The sequence below is a fragment of the Lineus longissimus genome, chromosome 10, assembly GCF_910592395.1.
Source record: "Lineus longissimus chromosome 10, tnLinLong1.2, whole genome shotgun sequence".
NCBI classification, from domain to species: domain Eukaryota; kingdom Metazoa; phylum Nemertea; class Pilidiophora; order Heteronemertea; family Lineidae; genus Lineus; species Lineus longissimus.
In genome coordinates, this window is record NC_088317.1 from 1,059,073 (window position 1) to 1,076,007 (window position 16,935).

The following is a 16,935-nucleotide window of genomic DNA, read 5'->3' on the forward strand; positions in this document are numbered from 1 at the left end:
AACCGGAAGAAGAGGGAAATGTAAACAAAACGAAATGAACTTTCACTGTCATGTTGGTTTCAAAGTCCAAATTTTGGATCAAATCTCAATAGGCTGATGATTAAGGTATAACAGTCCGTTAGATTGATGGTAGAAGAGTGTCTTCCACGCTTCAAACTGGAATGACAATGTCTGAAGAAGTTGTGATCGTTGGAGCAGGCATTTCTGGTTTGGCTGCTGCAAAATGCTTCAGGGAGGCTGGCTTCAAGGTGATGGTCCTGGAGAAGAGCGGTGTTGTCGGTGGGCTCTGGTCTTACAGTGAGAATAGTTATGGTGTCATGAAGTTCACACACATGTGAGTAGTCAAATTGGTGGACCTGAATTTTTTTTTCTTTTCATCATCATTATCATGATAATTTATTGTTTTTTTTCCATTCCAGCAATGTCTCCAAACAAAACTACTGCTTCTCTGACTTTCCATTCCCGGATGATGTCCCCGAATTCCCCCACAACTGTGATATGGCCAAATATATCAAAGACTACACAGAGTACTTTGGAATTGACAAACTTATCCGCTTCCATACCATGCTGAAAAGCCTAGAAAGAAAAGGTACCGCATCATCAGCTTGTGGCGGAACTTTGTTTTCAGTATCAAATACAGTGGTTCAATCAGACCTTGAAAGATGTCTCAGTTGAAAAGCTGCCAAATTGTCATCATCACCTTTATTTTTCGCTATCTTTCACAATTCTAAGCTTTGTATTTTCAAATTGATGCATAATTACTCTTTGTAGGTGATAGTTGGCGTCTAACAATTGCTACAGTAAATGAAGATGGCTCATTAGGAAAGGAGGAAGTTATTGATGCCAAATATGTTGCCATAGCAACAGGTCATCATGCCAAACCCAGCACACCGAAATTTGAAGGCCAAGATATATTCAAGGGTGAGTCTCAATTTTCTAAAGTCTTGGTCTAGTTCTTTAGTTGAATTGCAATTACAATTGGGTCAGTTAGATTACCCAGGTGTTCTGGGCCTTATCAAGGTAAAACAGCACTTTATTTGACCTGTCATTTGGACTAGGGGACAAAGTCATTGTTCACTGGTACTCTGACCTTAGACAAAAACTCACTAAGATTGAAGGTTGTGGCTGTTTATTGTAATTCAGATGACTTGTATTACCACTCTACACATTAGTCATTGATTGTTTGTTAGGTTTTTAATGTTAGCACTTCATACCTTAAAGTGATCTTTTCCTAGCCTTCTGGTTGTGACTGAGTCCTCATAAGACCCTTGATAATGATTGGCATGATTGGACTCTGCTAGGTTCTTTTCGAGTCGAGTGAGACTTCGGTGCCGTCCAATGTCAAGTTCAAGTTTAAGGAATGATATATTTCTGTCCATTCCAGGAAACATCACCCACAGTGTAAAATACAAACATGCGACAACCAATGGCATCATGGGAAAGAAAGTTATTGTCGTTGGCATTGGCAACAGTGCAGTCGATGTGGCGGTAAATGCGGTGGAGGAAGGAAGGTACCCAAGTTTTGTTTATTTTAGAACTGAAGCCCCCCCCCATCATCTTGATAAAACGTATGCCAAAGTTGCAATTTCAATAAATGACTGCGAATATTCCCTGCTTTGCACAATGTGGGACTCCTGATCTGACTGAATCTCCTCAGTGACCTCCTTGCTTGTAACCATGGGTAAGTCACTTCACTTGATTCCCATGTCCTTCAAATAAGTAAACAAACAACACATTTTTGTATTGTATCCGCTTATACCATATCTGTACATATTTACTCTTCCAGATGTCCAAAGGTTTACCTCAGTACAAGATGCGGTGCCTGGGTCGCCCCCAATTATATATTTGGACGACCAGTGGACCACTACGCCTGCCGTGTCTTGATGAAGTTGCCATGGCAGATCCTGAACATGGTTTATGAGACAGTACTGTCTCTCACTCTTGGACACCCAAACAAGTGAGTTGGAATGAAAAAGACTTTAAAAAGGCCCAGGACGATGTCCATTTCCAAAACAGTCTTGATTCGAATACAGAATCGCATCCAATCCTATAGGCATATAGGCTGTCAGGTCCAACTCTTCATATACAACCAGTCCTGTCCTTTGACTTCTGGTCCCTTTTTCTAGGTGGAAGCTCAATCCAAAGATGAAGGCCCTTCAGACGCAGCCTACAGTCAGTCCCACCTTAGTACATCATATACAGAGGGGCAACATTGCAGTCAAGTCAAATATCAAAGTAAGTCCTCAGATTACTAACTGTTTTTAGGCTGTGGTCTTTGCTTGTGGGAGGAGTTGGCAAACTATGGTGTCTCCTTCAGAACAGGACAATGTCACGATCTCAACTAGCAACCTCTGCTATCAATAGATCAGATCACAGACCTGTATGTCCGTGATCAATTTGATCACTGTACTAATATCAAAATCTCAAAGAATGTTGCCATCTCTTCATTAACGCTTGTTTGCTTGTATTATATGTATTTCAGGAGTTCAAAGAAAACAGTGTGGTATTCACGAATGGAGAGGAAGTTCAGGCAGACGATGTCATTCTCTGCACGGGTTACAAGATAGACCTGCCCTATCTTGAGGGTGATGTCAGACAACATGTCTTAGACAATGTGACTAACACGATAAGGGTAGGTTTAAGTTCTCCATGCTACTTGTAACTTAAGTCTCTTGTCCTTTAGTCTTTGGGGAAATCAAACTTGCAAGAAGAAGACCTATTGCTTGTTACCTTGGGTAAGACACTGCACTTTGGATTGACTGATCCAATAGAGATTCCTTTAGAGCCTGTGTCAGGACAAACAAGATTTCACACAGGTGGTGAATGTGAAACCTGTTGTTGTTAAACCTTCCTCTGCAGGGACGGAAGGCGTTACACCGCAGTCCACAGAAACACAGACATAACAGGCCAAATACAGAAAAGGTCCAAAAATAATTGAAATATATTTGTGTTTGCAGCTCTTCAAGAATGTCTTCTCACCAGAGATAGGATCAAGTTTGGCGTTCATTGGGTTTGTCCAGCCAGCGTCCGGGGGTATTCTTGCCATGTCTGAGATCCAGGCGAGATGGTTCGTCGAGTTATGCCGCGGAAAGATCAAGTTGCCATCGAAAAAGGAAATGGAGGAAAATATTGATTCAGAATTGGTGAGTTAAAGGGAGAAGTTAGTAACCTGAAGGTCGTGGATTCAACTCCAGACAAGAGACCTTTAGTATTGCTCCCAGCTATGGATGTGACATTAACCTGTGCATATGCAAATCCAACTCAACAAGCAATTGTATTGGCCACTGACCAACAAAATAGCACTGGCAATAAAATCACACCATCAAAAAGAATAATTCAAATTTCTTGTGAATTTTGTTCTATTCCAGCAAGAAGTATCAAAACGATACTTCAAGTCAGCACGCCATACCATCCAGAGAGACCCAATACCTTACTGCGATGAGATAGCTGAATTCTTTGGGGCAAAACCAAATATTCTAGATCACCCCCTTTTGGCGTGGAAGTGAGTATGGTTGAAATGCAAGGCCTGTACCTATAAAGCAAGATATGCTTCAATAAACCTGAGCTGAAGCCGCAACTCCAAAACTTATAATTTAAGCATAGTCTAAGATTATCCTGCCAATTGATGTTTTACTTTTACTGTCAGCTTTAAGACAATGGTAAATACTCCTTTCGTTCAGATTTCTGTCTGCACTATGTAACATGACGTTGTGGTCCTGATGATGACCTCATGTCGACATCACTATCCATGCATATCTGTTGTTCAAAGATCATTCCTTCCACGTTTCAGGTTACTCTTCAGTACATGTGGCGCATCCCAGTGGAGACTTCAGGGACCAGAGAAATGGGAGAAAGCCAGCGAGACGATCTCGAACGTGCCTGTGACTGGACTTGTGCATTATTCCGTCTGTTTTACGCTTTTCCTACTCGGGGTACTACTGTTCTATCTCTTGTCAATGTTACAAGACATGTTCTAGATCGAGACTATCCTGGTCATCTAGATAGGCCTGATACGAGGCATGGTGCTCTATACCTGGTTGCAGAGTCGGAGTTATTTCAAAGTCATCAAGACTAATTGGAGGTCAGCTGTAGCGAGTGTATCAAAGACTTCAATTCGCTACACCACACAGAGGTTAGAGGTGGTTGGATACGTCAGTTACGCCATGATATCCATTATTGGACATTTCTATTTGATTTTATTTCTGTTCAGGAATTCAAAAGATGATTAAATGGCCAAGTTTGGCATTGGCATTGGCATCTGTCATCTGTTATCTTTGTGTGTCTTATTTCTACTTCCTCACATGATGTAGAGAGAGAGACAGCACTCCTTGACAACCAAGATTTGAGAGCTTTCAAAGTTTAATTCCCATGGAACAACTCGTTTGAAGACACTGACAGGATACAGCACAAGAAAAATAAATAGACAAGAAAATGGATAATCAAAATTCAGTTTATATCCCTTCTATCAAAAACATTCCATAAAATACAATCAAGATTAACTAATATTCTAAGCTAAAACTACTATTTTGAGTAAATTTGTAAAACACTCTGCACTTTTCGGATATGATTAAAATGATAAATCTATACTGATGATAAAGCTCAGTATTATGCAGTGATTTTCTTGAATAAGTGACGAGCATAACAGAGAAGATGTTGTATAAGTATGGCGGCTAATGTGTAAGTCACTGCGGAACCAAAATAATTGGCTCAAAGATCAGCTTCCAGGTAAGATTACCCGAAATTATACGAGAAATTAACAAGATATATGATTTGTAAAAGAATCTGATTTCCTTCTGTAGTATTGATGAGCAACTTCAGAGATCTGACCACCTGTACAAGAACTCTAGTACAAACTTAAACTAAAAGGTGCTGTTTTCTTACAAAATAGAGGTTATGCACCATCCTGACCTACTTGATTTTGCCAAACCTCTCTATTCAATTATGAATTAGAATCAAAGTCAATTATGCTTCTTTACGACTGTTCCTCGAACGCAGATTATATCCTCCCATATTTGGTGATCCTGCAATGTTCGGACTCGTCGAAGATTTTGCTTTCGGCTTGACGACCTTCATGTTCTCTAACGCCTTCCATGATTGCCACATGAGAATGAATGGAATGACAACCCAGAGTCCATTGAAGAAGACTAGATAGACCCAGAGATACATTGGGTTGTCCGTCACTAGGTTTGGGCTACCGATAAGCCATTCGGGGCAGAAGGTCATCCAACCTGAAACAAGAATGACCTGCCGATTACAACAGTTGTGTGATTGTACCCCTTATCTATATTAGGATATCCGTAAACTGAAAAATGATGTCCTTAATATAATAGAGCAGTATTGATGTCCTGATAACAGAGGTCAAACTGACCGAATTTACCATGTATTTATCACAGAACCAGATGGACCGTAGCTTTCACTTTCTGTGTCCGGCTTTTATCAGTACACAATGCACCCACAAATTCATGTCTTTTTCCTGTAATCTTGAAACCATTGCAACTGTATCTGAGGTTTTATCTGATTTCAAGCATTTTTTTCACCACCTGGTGAGGCCTAGGGGAACCTAGTATTATGATATAAGCAGTAGTTCGCTGAAGCGGGTAAATCTTGTACTCTTACCTCCATATAGTTCACATACACATAGCACAATCTGTACATAGTGCCTGTAGAACTTGTCCTTGACGATGGCATAGATTAGAACAATGGCTAGGAGTCCATCAATGACAACGGTCAATATCTCCAGCGAGACGATGGTGGGGTCCGAGACGAGCCAACGTTTGTCCGACTTCCCATACTCTTTCCCTGTGTCACAAGATGAGAAATATTAAAAGCCTCTATGTGGAGCATGTTATAGACTGTGTGAACAGGACTAGGAGATTATTCTTTTTTAAAAGACCACACTCTTGATATGACCTAATTATAGTGGGTCTTGTATAAACAGTCAAAAACTGGCACAAGACTGATAGGATTATACTTACATAAGAGAGAAGTGAAGTGTTCAGACTCGTTCACTGTTCCTCTCAATGATAAGACAACAAATGGGCCTTCCTAGAAAAAGAATGTTTAATATTTTTTTGTGTTGATGTGTTGCTGGGTGAATGTAGAATAGATCTGAGGAATCGCCGTCAGTGTTCGAGTGTCGAGAGGGATACAGGGCATGTCTAGGATCCAGAGCGTGATTGTGAAAGCACTTACCAGTTAAAACGTCCCCACTCCAAAACGTCCCCGGGTACGGGAAAACGTCCTCGGACCAAAACGTCCCCTATCCAAAACAGAGCTTATGGCGATTACCCCAGGCAAAGCCCAAGCCCCCAATGCCAAGCCACTTTGAATTGAAAGCGAGGACGTTTTTGACACGAGGACGCTTTAGTACCTTGAAACATGAAAGTGAGGCGTTTTGGCATGGGGACGTTTTCACTGGATACCGTGAAAGCACATTCCCTGAGGAGGAGCCCGAGTCGCTTACCAGTCAGAACGGCCCCTGGTCAAAACGGCCCCCGCTTTAATAGAGTCAAAACGGCCCCGGGTCAAAACGGCCCTGGGTCAAATGGGCACCTATAGCGGCGGAGAGTGTAGGGTATCGTGTGAAGTGGGCGGGTATAGTTGAGTGTATAGTTGAGGCGGTTTAGGGATATTTATTCATTCTTAGTACTGTTTGCATGCTTGGCAATGTTTATTCAGAAGTACTTAGTAGATCGAGGGGCTTTTTGTCTGGGCCACAGCCATGCATGCCGATCAACCGTCGTATATCCATACTTCTAAATGAGAAAGAAATGAGAAGACTTTAGGATCTATATGAACCGCCAGTTAGTCGGCATGCAGTCATGAATTGCATCATCATTCATAGTCAAATTGAAGACAAATCAATACGGAATACCTGTTTCGTTTTAACTCATACTTAGTAGTTTATTATCAATTATACCGGTAATGATAACATTTACATGCAGTTGTCACTGTTACAGTTCATCAAATCAAATCAAAACATATAAAATACAGGCAGAGAATAAAACCATATCACACTTGTTCATATGCACTTGTTATCTTAAAACAATATGTTTTTATTACCAAAATGTAACCATCATTCCATGACTTAGACGACAGAGTCTAGAGCAAGCGCATGAAAAAGTTCAAAGCACATTCCATTTGACCGTTTTACGTACTTGGGGCAACGAGATGTGAACACGTACGGAGCAGCTGTCGGGCGTTCTTCTTTCCTTTGATGTAATCCTCCCAAACTGCGAAGAGTTTTCCCTCGATTTGGCGGTATTGGGCTCGTTGCCTACGTTTCAGTTTGGCGGCACGCACAAGACGGACTTGGACGTTGTTAGTGCGAACGGGTTGGTTGAAGACACTCCACGTTTTAGGGGTCCATTGTGTCGTCTCAATCCAGTTTCTACGAATGTAGTCCGCGAGCGTCGCCAGGGTTTCTGTTGTTGCACGTTTTGCAAGCTTTTCAAAGAGTTGGCGAATGTGTTCGTGTGGGAGGTAAGGCAAAGCGAGTAGTTCTTTGCAGAGTTGGTGCGTGACGTCATCGTGGAGGTATGCGGGTGCCAGACCGATCTCTTGAATCTTGCGCCAGATGCATTGGGCCCAGTGGAACGAACAACCTCGTATCTTGACCTCGGGTAGCACTGTTGGTATGGCTCTCCACATCGCGCTCTCGAAGTCAATGACGATTTTCTTGAGGGAACGATCTGGTGTCAGGCGCTTGATTGACTTCAACACTTTTCGGTAGTCCTTCTTTCGTTTTCCTGACATCAAGACGAACATAAGCGGGACTTGTTTCATGTCGTCACCTTGTCGAACAAAAGCATGGACGCTGAGCAGTTGTGTGAAGGGCTCCTTGACGACCTTGAATGTACCATCAATGTACTCTAATTAGCCGCAAGATCAAAGAGACAGTGAATTCGCATCACCTTTGGCATGTGATTAGTGTTCGCAATTAGCTCTAATTAGCCGCAATATCAAAGAGACAGTGAATTCGCATCACCTTTGGCATGTGATCACTGTTCACAATGAGCTCAGTCACAAGATTAAAGAGACAGTGCGATCCCTCTCCACTCTATATGTATTTGGTCAGATGTAAAATTATTGAACAAAATAGATGTCTAGAAGTTAATGGTAAAAGGAACCTCAGCAAATATCACGAAAAGTAGCCTTGATTAATTCCCCTTGCTTGATTAATGATCTTAAATTTTTCTGTGTGATCACGGACCTGAATAAAGTTCGATGGTGTAGACCTACATTAGCCCTACATATAGAGAATAATGTAGAGAAGATTAATAATAATAACAATAATATGGGCGAACAGGCCAAAAAACAGATAACGCAACTTCTAAGTTTTAAAAGTGCATAACATCTGCTTTCTTATCTCGTTACCACTGGTTACACGCACGCAGTAAAAAAAGTTATCTAGTTCAGATAGGTTACTACCACTAAACTACCAAGGGCCGTTTTGACCCAGGGCCGTTTTGACCCGGGGCCGTTTTGGCTCGGGGCCGTTTTGACTCTATTTAAAGCGAGGCCGTTTTGACCAGGGGCCGTTCTGACTGGATACCCTCGAGTCGAGTGGTAACCCCCTAGCAATCTTGAAGGTTTGAATCTGACACCAAAGAGAATGAATTCAAAGATGAAACATTTCATTCTATCAAAACCATTTGACATTCTTTACAATATTCGATCAAAAACTATCCATTATGGTTTGGCAGTAAATACGGTAAATCGAGTACATTACGTACATTACAGTACATGTCTATGTACATTGGCATAAGCGACACAACAAAATTTGCAAACAACTGAAATTCGGCGTCGGTTTTATCCTCTTACCAAGGTGAAATGGATGAAGGCGTCGAATATCAACCACGACAACACCCACTTCTCAACTTTTGCCAACTTTCTGCCCAGGTAACAGGCCAGAATAAAGCTGCCAACGGCATAAACTGCCGTCACAAACATGGAAATAATTCCAACTACATCTATACCTCCCGCCATTTTGTTTTTGTAGCAATGATTCTCAACAAACGATGCCTTTAGGAAAGAAATGATGATTACACAATATGTAAGCAACTATAGAATATGAGTCATACAAACATGCCATAGTAAGGTTAAGAACAACATGTTTTATCACTTTCTTGATTTAAAATTGTATTTTTGGTATTTTGTTGGTTTACGAAACTACAGTTTGATGTAACTCTGCATATTTTGTCAACAAAAAAATGGCATGATGGCGTCTTGTTTTCGTCTCTGCTACTCTTGCAGAAATCGCTTGCAAGGAGTCCGTGCATTCACCAGAAAGTCGTTGCTATCCCGTGCCTGTCATTCTAGTCAACCCTGGAACAGTACCAAAGGTTCCCCCAAAGTAAATCTATGGGAGGAATATCAAAAAGTCAAGGACTCTGTTGAGGGTGAGAATCACAGAATGAGAAACTCACTGCACTCACTCAATGATTGAATGCGAATGGCCAAAGCCCTCTCAGGCATTTTCATACATTTGTGACATTAATCATCTTGAATATTCACTCTTAAGCTTTACTCATTGTCAGATCATCAGCTTCCACGCTCGTCTCACACTGGGGTTGGCAGTAGGCCTACACGTCATCCGTGCGAGTGGGCAGTGTAGCGGCACTTTGTTACACATTGTACATAGCCTCAAAGGCCACAATCTATCAATGCCTTGCTGCAGCACCCTTGCTCATGACCTGACAAATTCATTAGGAATGCCACGATACGCTTTCAAGTGGTTACAATACATCAGTCCCTGGATAAAGGACATTTTCTGTTTCATTTTTAGCTGCTGTAAGTCACAACCCCATCCCAGATATCCAAGCAGATGCAGTGTTTGCCAATAATGAAACCAAACTGGCCGACATTGATGTGTACGGCTTTGATTATGACTACACCCTTGCAACATATAAACGGGAACTCCACGATTTGATCTATGAACTTGGTAGAGAGGCCTTGGTCCAACTACATAAGGTTAGTTGTTCTTAATAGACATGATAGAGGGGTGTCCTATCTACCAATGATCTTTATCAGTAGAGAGATGTCCTGATTATAGTGGTTAAATTTAATGAAAAACACCAACTTAGGATCAGAATCAGGTTCCTTGATATAGAGTGTGACCCTGACAGATGACACAGGCCCTACATCTCCATATTGGAAATAGTGTACATGCTTATCTACTGGGTCATGTCCCAGGTCTTAGTAGGTATCTAGGTTCTGATCGAAACTTGTTTAAAAAGTCCATGTCTAAAACCTCTCTTATAGGACAGCCTTACATTGATATTCATCCTTTCTCTAAAGCCAACTCCTTGGCTTTAAAACTAAAAGACTGAATCACGGAAGTGTCCATTTCTTTCATTTTCAAAATTTCATTTTTCAGTACCCAGACAACATCAAATTGTTGAAGTACAACCCTGACTTTGCTGTGAGGGGTCTTCATTATGATGTGCAGAAAGGTCTCTTGATGAAAATAGATGCATTCCACAATATTCAGCCTGGAACAGTGTACAGGTGAGCAAAGTTTAGCTGCAGCCCGGATCGAGTAGGGACTGGTGGTTACCTATTGTGGACTTTGAACATTTGACCTGGACTCCGCACCGAGAATGTGGGGATGACAAGACAACGTTGACAATCAGTCTTCTACTTACTTAGTCACAACCACCTTTAGTTTCAGTATTGGACTCCTTGTGTTGGTATTTCTTATTAAACGAAGCTTATTGCTTCAACCTTTCAGAGGGCTGACATCACTGTCAATGGATGAAGTGATCTCTCTCTACGAAGGCACACATGTCCCTGTTGAAAACATGAACTCCTTCCATGGCACTGTAAGTAGGGAAAACTAGGAGATAGGTTCTGTGCTATGCAATGATTCTATCTCCATGATTACGTATATCCCAGATCTTCTCGATAGTGTCTGATGTGTGACAGATTTCTAGTATTCAGTGGTCATGACGTCATGACTGCAAAAATTACAACAAAACTCAGACAAAAATGAAAAGTCATTCTTTCTCCCGTACTTGGTGGTCTTTATACATACTTGGTTATAGTAATCATCTTGTTCTGTGTGTGATTTTCAGGGCAAGCACATGCATCAGCTGATGGACTTATTTGCAATACCAGAGATGACTTTACTGGCCAATGTGATTGAGGTGAGCGCCACCACAAGTTTGAACCTAATGTCTTTGATAATTTCTGATATTTGATTCAAGTTGTGAAGACTGTTTTGTGGGGAGGGGTAAGTGTAGTTGAATGATTCCCAGTACAAGCCCTCCTTTTTCGGCCTGGATACCACCTATCTTACACTGGACAAGCAGTTGGATTGTCTGCGTCATTGATAAATAACAAATTCATTTCTTCTTCCAGTATTTTATCCAAAACAATATCCCATACGACTCGGAGTATGTGTTCCATGACGTGCGGAATGCGGTACAAGGTCTACATACATCAGGAACTTTACATCAGCAAGTCATGGGAGATTTAGGTGAGTGTTCTACATGTATGATAAGTTTGCAAGGATGTCAAATTCATATTTGAATCACAATGATCTAAAACTGTTTTATTTTCAGATTACTACCTGGGATTCGGTAGCGGTGTGTCGGATTTAATCAAGAGATTATCAGCTGCCAAGCGAAAGCTCTTCCTCATCACAAACAGTCCTTTCTCATTTGTGTAAGTACAAAGCTGTGGAAATATCTTGTGATGCTGCTTGATGACTTTTACAAAAAGTAGTGGTTCTGTCCCGTCTTTTCTTGAAAAGCACAGTATCCATTTGAGGTATCATCTCTTGCATAATGTCTCTCCTCTCTGTTTCCAGTGATCGTGGTATGAGTTTCATCATGGGCTCAGAATGGACCGAATATTTTGATGTGATAATCACAAGCGCTAGGAAGCCAAAGTTCTTCAACGAGTCACAGAGACCCTTTAGAGTTTACGACAGAAATCTAGGAACAAGGACATTTGGACGGGTCATGTCGTTTGAGAAAGGATTCATTTATACAGAGGTGAGTGTTTTAGAGTCTTTTAGACTTGGATGAAACAAGGCACTAGTTATAGAGGACCTTTAAACTGGACAGCTGTGCTAAGTCAGATTATGTCTCTTTGGGACTCAACCTGATATTACGATCAGTAGTGCTGGCCATACTCCATTACTTGGTCACGTCTAAAGCAGTAACAGCATTGTCCCTTTGAAGGAGGGATCCAAACGCACAAATAAATAAATCTTCATGCAGTCACAGTAGGCGAATCTCTTTCTCCCCGTAAACTTGTGAACTAAGATGTTTGAAATAACTATTTTCCATATTTAGGGCAACCTGGCACACTTCCGAGAACTTACAAACTGGTTTGGATCAAAGGTGCTATATTTTGGTGACCATGTCTACAGTGACTTAGCGGTGAGTCTTTATAGAATACCGGTACACTGGCTCTTCCACCTTAGGAAGTTTAGCATGCGAACAAGTATTTTTCAAGTCATGCAGTTTGACATTCTCTTATTTTCTCCCCAAAATTTATTTTTCAATTCCCCTCGACTCAAACAGGCACTTCAAGATGATAACAAGTTCACATGAGATTAAAAGTGGAGCCTTGAATCGACATTTCTGCAACTATCAGTTGAAATTGTTTACCCAGAGTTTCCTTTTGATTAATTACTAATGAAATAAAATGTAGAAAAGGTAAGTTCTTAGATGAGGCTTTATAGTGTACGAGTACTGTCTCAAAGCACTTTTATTTCATTCCGAGCGTTATCCAGAACCTTTTCTGTAGAAACCAAAGAGCATGGTACTGTGCTGTACTTGGCCATTTCAGATCGGTTTAAGTATCCAGTGGCACTGGTCCAGCCTCACAACCTTCTGATAACAAGTTGGATGCTCTTCCACTGCATTTCCCATTGCATCATGCCCCACGTTACTCTTGCCCACACTAATCAGACAGTGACTTGTCTTTCCTGCAGAGGGGTTGTCCTGATGATGAATCGGTAATGCTCTAGTTTGCTATGAATCACGTAGGACTGGGGGCAGTTGGAAACAGTTAAAAGTTGCTTTCGTATTAGAGAAACTTGTGTTTCATGAGGTCAGATATCTAGAACTGTATCTTTGTTGGAAAACTCAACTTAGAAAGATAACCAATCTTGTGTGTGAAAATGTCCCCCAGTCCTACATGTACTGACTTACAAATATCAGGCTAGGAAATTTCATGGGGCTTCTGAATGGCTACCATGCTCCATTATGTCTTTAGCAGGCATCAAAAGTTCTTTCATCAGGATGGATGATGCTGTGACCCATCAGAGCTTTGCTAGAATTTGCACACTGGTTGTTTCAAATAGGCTGTTGTCAGCGGAAAACCCCTTGAGTTGAGGCCCATGTTCCTGGGGGAAGGTCACTCCTGAAGAATGGGGTAATGCACATCTGTGTCCTTGTCCTCAGTTTTCGTTCAGATTCGGGGCTTACCACGCTATTCCTGGGTGCCACTGCCATTGTTGTGCTTTTAGAAAAGCTTAATGCAGCAGAAGATTGCTTTAGTAATTCCATAGGCTTTTGAAGGCCAAGCTACACTGTAGGGGGCTAAAGACCTCCCGTAAGGCTTGCTGCTTTGATAGAAATAACCACCCTTTGCCGGCTTTTTGCTGGGACACAGATGTGCATATCCCTCTCTATGGTAGTGACCCCCAGGGCCGTGTTTTACAATTTAAAAAAAAGGAGGAATCCCCTTGGATTCTGAAGTTTCCTGGCCTGACTGTTTTATGCTGGTTTTGGCTCATCTTGCATTTTGCCTGAGAAGGCATGTTTCGCAGCGTTGTCCCGTGTATGCTTTACCCTCTGAACCTATATACCCTATTAGAGGCAGGCCCCCTGCTTTGTAGAGAGAGAGAGAATGTTCATGTAACATATAACATAATTCCTTTGATATGATATGATCATCCTCATGAACCTAGGTCATATGCATGCTCCTTCCTTAACGTACAGAACTAAGGGAGCTGACTACTGCGTCAAAATGACCTGAACCCTCATGATGCATTATTGAGATGGGAGTAAATAGTAATACTAGTAGTATACGTGACATATAAAACATCATTTGCCAAACTTTTTATTGGTTTATAAACAAGGTGGAATACTTTGATATGCCCTGCACAATATGTGTGGAAACTGAGGGTGGTTGCCTTGCTTGCATTTCCTATGTACATATATCTTGATCTGTTAAATATGCTTCATTCGTTAACTACTTCTGAGAATGATACCTATCATTGTGCATTCAAAGGGGTTTCCGCTGACATGCTTATTATTTTTTGTTGACTATTTACATAACTTTTGTTTCTGCCATTGTTGAGAGAAATTTGAATTCAGAATTGTAAGAAAACAACATGTTGCCTCAATCTTGTTTAACACAAGAACCCTTTGCATTGTCATAGGTCTATTGTGTGGCATACTCATACTCTCAGGGTTTGACCCTATTGAATAAACCAGCTTGGATGCATTGTGTAAGGTATTTCATCATAATAAGGGTGATTTGTAAGCCTACAAGAAGGCTGAAAATTGAAAAAAGGGACATGTTTGCGCTAGAGTATTTAAAACTGTAGGATCTCAAATAGCTAGAGTGACAGTTTCTTGTGTTAAAGATGCACCTATTCTGTCCCACGAGCAGACAGGTGCACGCCTTACATTCTTTGCTGGGGTCCTATCTCAGAACTGTTCTCTCTTCTCCCAGGACCCCAACTTGAAACATGGCTGGCATACTGGTGCTATCATCCCTGAGTTGGAGGACGAGATTCAAGTGATCAACTCAGCCAACTTCAAGCAGACGATACGGTGGCTGTTGGCGCTACAGGATCTCATTGAGAAGATGCAGGTAGGCATATGAATAGTCGTTCTTCCATTCACTGGGATTGGCACCAATCCTAGCTACACCATCAATGTCATCAGGACAGCCTTCGGTGTCACTTGAGTGGCAAAGTTTGCCTTTCATGTCTTGGGGGTGGTGTGAGGAATCAACCAATAGCTGCCAAGCTATGGTAGCAATGAGACAATGCCACAGGTTACTGTTTGGTGTTGGTGGTGGTCGGGGGTGTTACATGTAATTAGGGCCTACATTTCTTATCATGCTTCCAAGATAAAAGTTAAACTTGTCTTTGTCGTTGTTCAGGTCGCCCAGTTTCAAGGAAAGGTAACACAAGCAGACGTCATGCTTTTCAACACTCAGTCTGTATCCCAACCCCTTGTGAATGATCAGACCATCATTGAAAATATGTTCCTTTGCCGTTTTTTATCCTAATGACCCAGCTGAAATCCCACTCCCCTCACCATGGACTGTAATGCACTGCATTGTGTAATGCTTATGCTTTGCACCTACTGAAAGACAGAAAGCATGCATTGGCACAAAGTTTCAACTGAAGAATTTTCTTTGAGCAGTTTGAGTGAGATTACAATTCAACACCTGCTTTGAAATGCAGTGAGATGTGATAAAAGAATTAATGCCATTTTAGCCTCAACACAACCATCCGAGATGAGGAGTTTGACAGATTTATTATCTTTTTCTGAGCTTGGTGTTTCTTTCTATCACAGGTTCATGAAGATGCAGAATCACAAGCAACCATCGCTGAGTGGTTACGGGAACGGGACGAACTTCGAGTCACCAGCAAGAATGTCTTCAACCCATATTTTGGCAGTTTGTTCCGGACATATCACAATCCTACCTACTTCTCACGTCGTCTGTCAAGATTCGCAGATCTCTACATGGCATCGATTGAAAACTTAATGAACTATTCGCTGAATCATACGTTCTATCCTCGGCGAGCAGCGCTCCCACATGAGGTTGGAAATTACCATTACTAGAACCACCAAGATGTTCTGACGTGGTTTCTCATCCAGAGATACTATAGTGTAAGCCGAGAATCATGCTCTTGTCATCAAAAAGCAAGAATAAGAATGCACAAGAATCACGTTATGGTGAAATTAGTATTGTTCAATTTGCAGAAATCAGTCTTCTCAGTTTACGGAACTGTACATGTGTATATACACCTGGTGTGTTTCATTTGAATAGACTTCATATCATCATTCTGTCGTGTCCAATATCTTGTACTTAGATACAAATTTTGTGAAAACATTAACTGACTTACAAGCTAGTGCTTAAGAATAGAGATTGTGCAAGCATTTGTAGGGTGTGCCGTAACCATTCAGTTTGAGAGTTTTAATTGTTTAATAGCAAGTTTAGAAACCATACTACATGACAATAGTGGTAAGTTTACACTTGACAACTACCCTCTTCAATGTTCTGATTCCATTGTCCTGTTAAACTGTTAGGGGACAGGTGCCTAGATGTCATGTTCTAACAACAGTAGTGCAGCCGTACCATATCAGTCCTTACCCTCCAAGGAAAACTGGTCGTACAACAGTCCACTACAACCAGACTTGACGTAGAAACTTGCTCAGTTTTTGTATTACTGATTTCAAAGTCCTAGAATCAAGGAGTTTGATGAACCCAAAGACTCAATTACTTTTGTGTGGTGCGTGCCTCATCCTCACAGTGGTGTGAGCCGCAGATCTGGAGATAGACTGCAGTCTACTTGTCCTTTATCTGTTCACCTTAGGCCTTTGTGCTGCTGTTTTAGTGATAATCTGGTGTAACATTAATGTCTTGTGTACATAGTGTGCATAGGAGCCGCCAAATGGTTCTCGTTATACTTTGTGATGTTTTGTTAGAAATAAACTGGTAGTCTTTTATAATTTGTGTTCAACAGTTCTTTTGTTGAGGAATAGGTGAATAGAGCTGTCTTTCTTGTTCCTGTTGATCCTTTGCTCGCTGAGAAGGTCAGTGCCATAGTGGTGAGACCACAGGGCTTGTAATCAGTGCATTGTGGGCAAGGCTCTAGGATGAATCACTGCTGTTGCATTTTGGTGTCCATAAGCCTGACTACTTCATTCTTAAATGAGATATGAAGGCGAAGGT

At 41.3% G+C, this 16,935-nt stretch overlaps 3 protein-coding genes across 7 annotated transcripts; 2 read left to right on the plus strand and 1 right to left on the minus strand.

Annotated features, from left to right (window-relative positions):
- Positions 1-14: 14 nt before the first annotated feature.
- LOC135494517 (flavin-containing monooxygenase 5-like) lies at positions 15-4,473 on the plus strand. Of its 2 annotated transcripts, none has more exons than XM_064782562.1 (10): positions 15-105; positions 420-589; positions 772-921; positions 1,385-1,511; positions 1,787-1,957; positions 2,127-2,235; positions 2,483-2,632; positions 2,958-3,143; positions 3,369-3,502; positions 3,791-4,473. In XM_064782562.1, exons 2-10 carry the CDS (start codon positions 499-501, stop codon positions 3,975-3,977), a joined length of 1,305 nt encoding a protein of 434 aa, XP_064638632.1. In that variant the 5' UTR covers positions 15-105; positions 420-498; the 3' UTR covers positions 3,978-4,473. The 2 variants fall into 2 exon arrangements, with proteins under 2 accessions (XP_064638632.1, XP_064638631.1); XM_064782561.1 differs by having other exon boundaries at positions 26-334.
- Positions 4,474-4,509: 36 nt separating this feature from the next.
- Positions 4,510-8,979, minus strand: LOC135494519 (emopamil-binding protein-like). The gene is made up of 4 exons (XM_064782564.1): positions 8,824-8,979; positions 5,976-6,045; positions 5,617-5,799; positions 4,510-5,228 (listed from the first exon to the last, which is right to left on the minus strand). The coding sequence occupies exons 1-4, from the start codon at positions 8,950-8,952 to the stop codon at positions 4,963-4,965; spliced, it is 648 nt and encodes a 215-aa protein (XP_064638634.1). The 5' UTR covers positions 8,953-8,979; the 3' UTR covers positions 4,510-4,962.
- A 233-nt stretch (positions 8,980-9,212) lies between these two features.
- Positions 9,213-16,712, plus strand: LOC135494750 (5'-nucleotidase domain-containing protein 3-like). 4 transcript variants are annotated; one of them, XM_064783013.1, is made up of 13 exons: positions 9,213-9,401; positions 9,788-9,972; positions 10,379-10,509; positions 10,733-10,823; positions 11,076-11,147; positions 11,362-11,479; positions 11,565-11,667; positions 11,813-11,999; positions 12,303-12,389; positions 12,947-12,970; positions 14,698-14,838; positions 15,133-15,153; positions 15,552-16,712. In XM_064783013.1, the coding sequence occupies exons 1-13, from the start codon at positions 9,218-9,220 to the stop codon at positions 15,819-15,821; spliced, it is 1,614 nt and encodes a 537-aa protein (XP_064639083.1). In that variant the 5' UTR covers positions 9,213-9,217; the 3' UTR covers positions 15,822-16,712. The 4 variants fall into 4 exon arrangements, with proteins under 4 accessions (XP_064639083.1, XP_064639084.1, XP_064639085.1 ...); XM_064783014.1 differs by lacking the exon at positions 15,133-15,153; XM_064783015.1 differs by lacking the exon at positions 12,947-12,970.
- The last annotated feature ends 223 nt before the right edge of the window (positions 16,713-16,935 follow it).